Below are 2,621 nucleotides of genomic sequence, written 5' to 3' on the forward strand. Positions count from 1 at the left end.
GACCCAATCACCCCGCCATCTCACGTTCTCGAGGGAACATTAAATTCTAGAGCTGCCTCCTTACAGTAAATACCCCTGGCATATACTGAAAGGGATGGGGGAACTGTTTGCCACTGTGTCCCTATCTGCTAACTCCCATGTTTTCATCCTGAAAAACGAGTGGCTTCTAGCTGGTGGCCTCAGGCAAGTGGTTTAACTTCTCAAAATCTCAGCTCCTTTTCTATGAAGTGGGGATAACAATATCTGCACCCCATGGCTGCTGAGAAGATGAAATGGAGTGATGTGTGTAAAGTGCTTATGTGTAAAGTGTATAAAGTGTTAAAGTCTTACACGAATGTCGCTGTCTTGACTGATTTTAATGAAGTCTGTGCTGAAGCTGATGAATGACACACAAAGTCTTTTTAAAGGTCTGGGCTTTGTGACACATCACACATTTCAGCATTATAAACCTTACTTTTTGGCAGAGGAACAAAACAAAACCAAAAAAACAAAAAACAAAAATAACAAAACAACCCCAAACCAAACCACGTGATCTAAAACCATATGGCCTGAGTTAATACAAGGCACAAACAACTGATAAAAGCATCTTTTAAGTTTTTTGTTTTTAAATTTCATTTTTCCCCTGAGGTTAAAAACCAAAATGAGCTCTGTTCCAGGCCTGCTGAGAAGACCATCCATACCTGTGGATCTCTCCTACCACCTGGTGGATATCTGTGGAACCCGGAACATGGAGAATGGGAGGGGCTGTTGTTCCTCTTGAAGGCTCACTCCGCTTTCTCACCCAACCGTGTGACCCTGCAGAGAGAAGTGTATATGATGTGCAAGGGGGCTGCTCTGCACAGTTCCTGCCACTCACAGGGCCCCCTGCTGGATGAAGAACAACACACCAAGGACAGACAGAAGGTCTCTACCCCATCTGGCACATCCCCAGTTCACTGATGGATGAGAACCAAACAGTTGCCAAGGGTTTTTTGATAGTTGCTGCACTCACATGGGATCCCCTGGGAATGAATTCTCCAATGCTGGGCCAGGGATCTGCTCTAGCTGAAGGCTTTCCCACATTTGTGACACTCAAAGGGCTCCTGTGTGGCATGAATCCTCTGATGCAGAACAAGGGCCGCAGCCTCACGGGAGGTTTTCTGACACAGGCTGCATATGAAGGAAGGGCTTGGCACCCGGGTGGACGCGCTGGTGCTGCGGCTGAAGGCTTTGCTGCATGCATGGCACGCACAGGGCTGTTCCCCCCGTGTGCACCCGGTAGTGCTCAGTGAGGTGTGACATCTGGATGTAAGCCTTGCCACACTCGTTGCACTTGTTGGGCTTCTCCCCGGCGTGTGTCCTGAGGTGGAGGGTGAGGGAGAAGCTCTGCACAAAGGCCCTTCCACAGTCTCCACAAACAAAAGGCTTCTCCCCAGTGTGGATCCTCTTGTGCTGAGTGAGGAACGTGCTATGGATGAAAGTCCTCCTGCATTTTCCACACGTGTAGGGCCGCTCACCCGTGTGCACCCGTTGCTGCAGGACCAGGGCTGAAGAATTGCCGAAGGGTTTCCTGTACTCACCGCATGTAAACGGTTTCTCATCACTATGGATCTTGAGGTGCTGGGTCAAGTAGGAGCTCTGGCTGAAGGTCTTCCCACATTCTCCACACGTGTAGGGCTGCTTGCTGGTGTGCACTCGCTGGTGCTTGGCCAGGGAGGAACTCTGGCTGAAGGCGTGGCCACAGGCATTGCATGCATATGGCTTCTCACCCGTGTGTGTCCTCAGGTGCTTGCTGAGGGACTAGCTCTGGCTGAAGGCTTTCCCACATTCCTGGCACGTGTATGGCTTCTCTCCTGTGTGGCAGCGCTCGTGCTCGGTCAGGGATGAGCTGAGGCTGAACACCTTGCAGCATGTGTGACACTCATATGGCTGCTCTCTTGCGTGGGTTCTGTGGTGGACCAGGAGGGTCGAGGAGTTGGTGAAGGCTCTGCCACACTCATGACAGGTGAACCGCTTCTCCCTAGTGTGGACTCGCTGGTGTTGCATGAGGTGAGTGCTCTGGCTGAAGGCATGCCTGCACTCGCCACAGGTATATGCTTCTTGCCTGTGTGCACCTGCTGGTTCTTGGCCAGGGACGAGTTCTCTCAGAAGCACTTGCTGCAGTAGCCACATGCATAGGGCTTTTCACCTGTGTGGATGCACGGTGCTTACGAGGCATGTGAAGGCCTGTCCACATTGCCAGCGTGTGTACAGCTTCTTGCCAGTCTGGGTTCTCTGGTGCTGAATGACATGTGTGTCTGTCAAAAGGCCTTCCCACACGCCTTGCATGTGTAGGGCTTCCATTTAGTGGGAACCCACTGATAGCCTGCAAGGCATGTGTTCTTGCTAAAGCCATCTATGCACCTACCACACACCAATGTATCCTCTTCAGTGTGAACTCCTCGTGGGCGACTAAGGTCTGGAAAAGAGCTGAGGGCTTCCATACACTTACAGTCTCCTTGGCAGGGCACCCCCGATCTAGGACTGAAACACAGGTGAGGCCCTTCTGCCAACCTGGCTTGTGAGATCTTGCACCCCTGGGGATTGCCCTGATGCTCAACAAGGAATGGGCGCCAGAAGAAAGTTCCTGCAAGGTTCCACTC

The 2,621-nt window shown here is 51.6% G+C and overlaps 1 protein-coding gene across 1 annotated transcript; it reads right to left on the bottom strand.

Annotated features, from left to right (window-relative positions):
- Positions 1-1,125: 1,125 nt before the first annotated feature.
- On the bottom strand, positions 1,126-2,151 carry LOC122495197 (zinc finger protein 79-like). The gene is made up of 2 exons (XM_043600955.1): positions 1,817-2,151; positions 1,126-1,705 (listed from the first exon to the last, which is right to left on the bottom strand). Exons 1-2 carry the CDS (start codon positions 2,149-2,151, stop codon positions 1,126-1,128), a joined length of 915 nt encoding a protein of 304 aa, XP_043456890.1.
- Between the last annotated feature and the right edge of the window lie 470 nt (positions 2,152-2,621).

This window comes from Prionailurus bengalensis, chromosome E2 (genome assembly GCF_016509475.1).
Source record: "Prionailurus bengalensis isolate Pbe53 chromosome E2, Fcat_Pben_1.1_paternal_pri, whole genome shotgun sequence".
Taxonomy (NCBI): domain Eukaryota; kingdom Metazoa; phylum Chordata; class Mammalia; order Carnivora; family Felidae; genus Prionailurus; species Prionailurus bengalensis.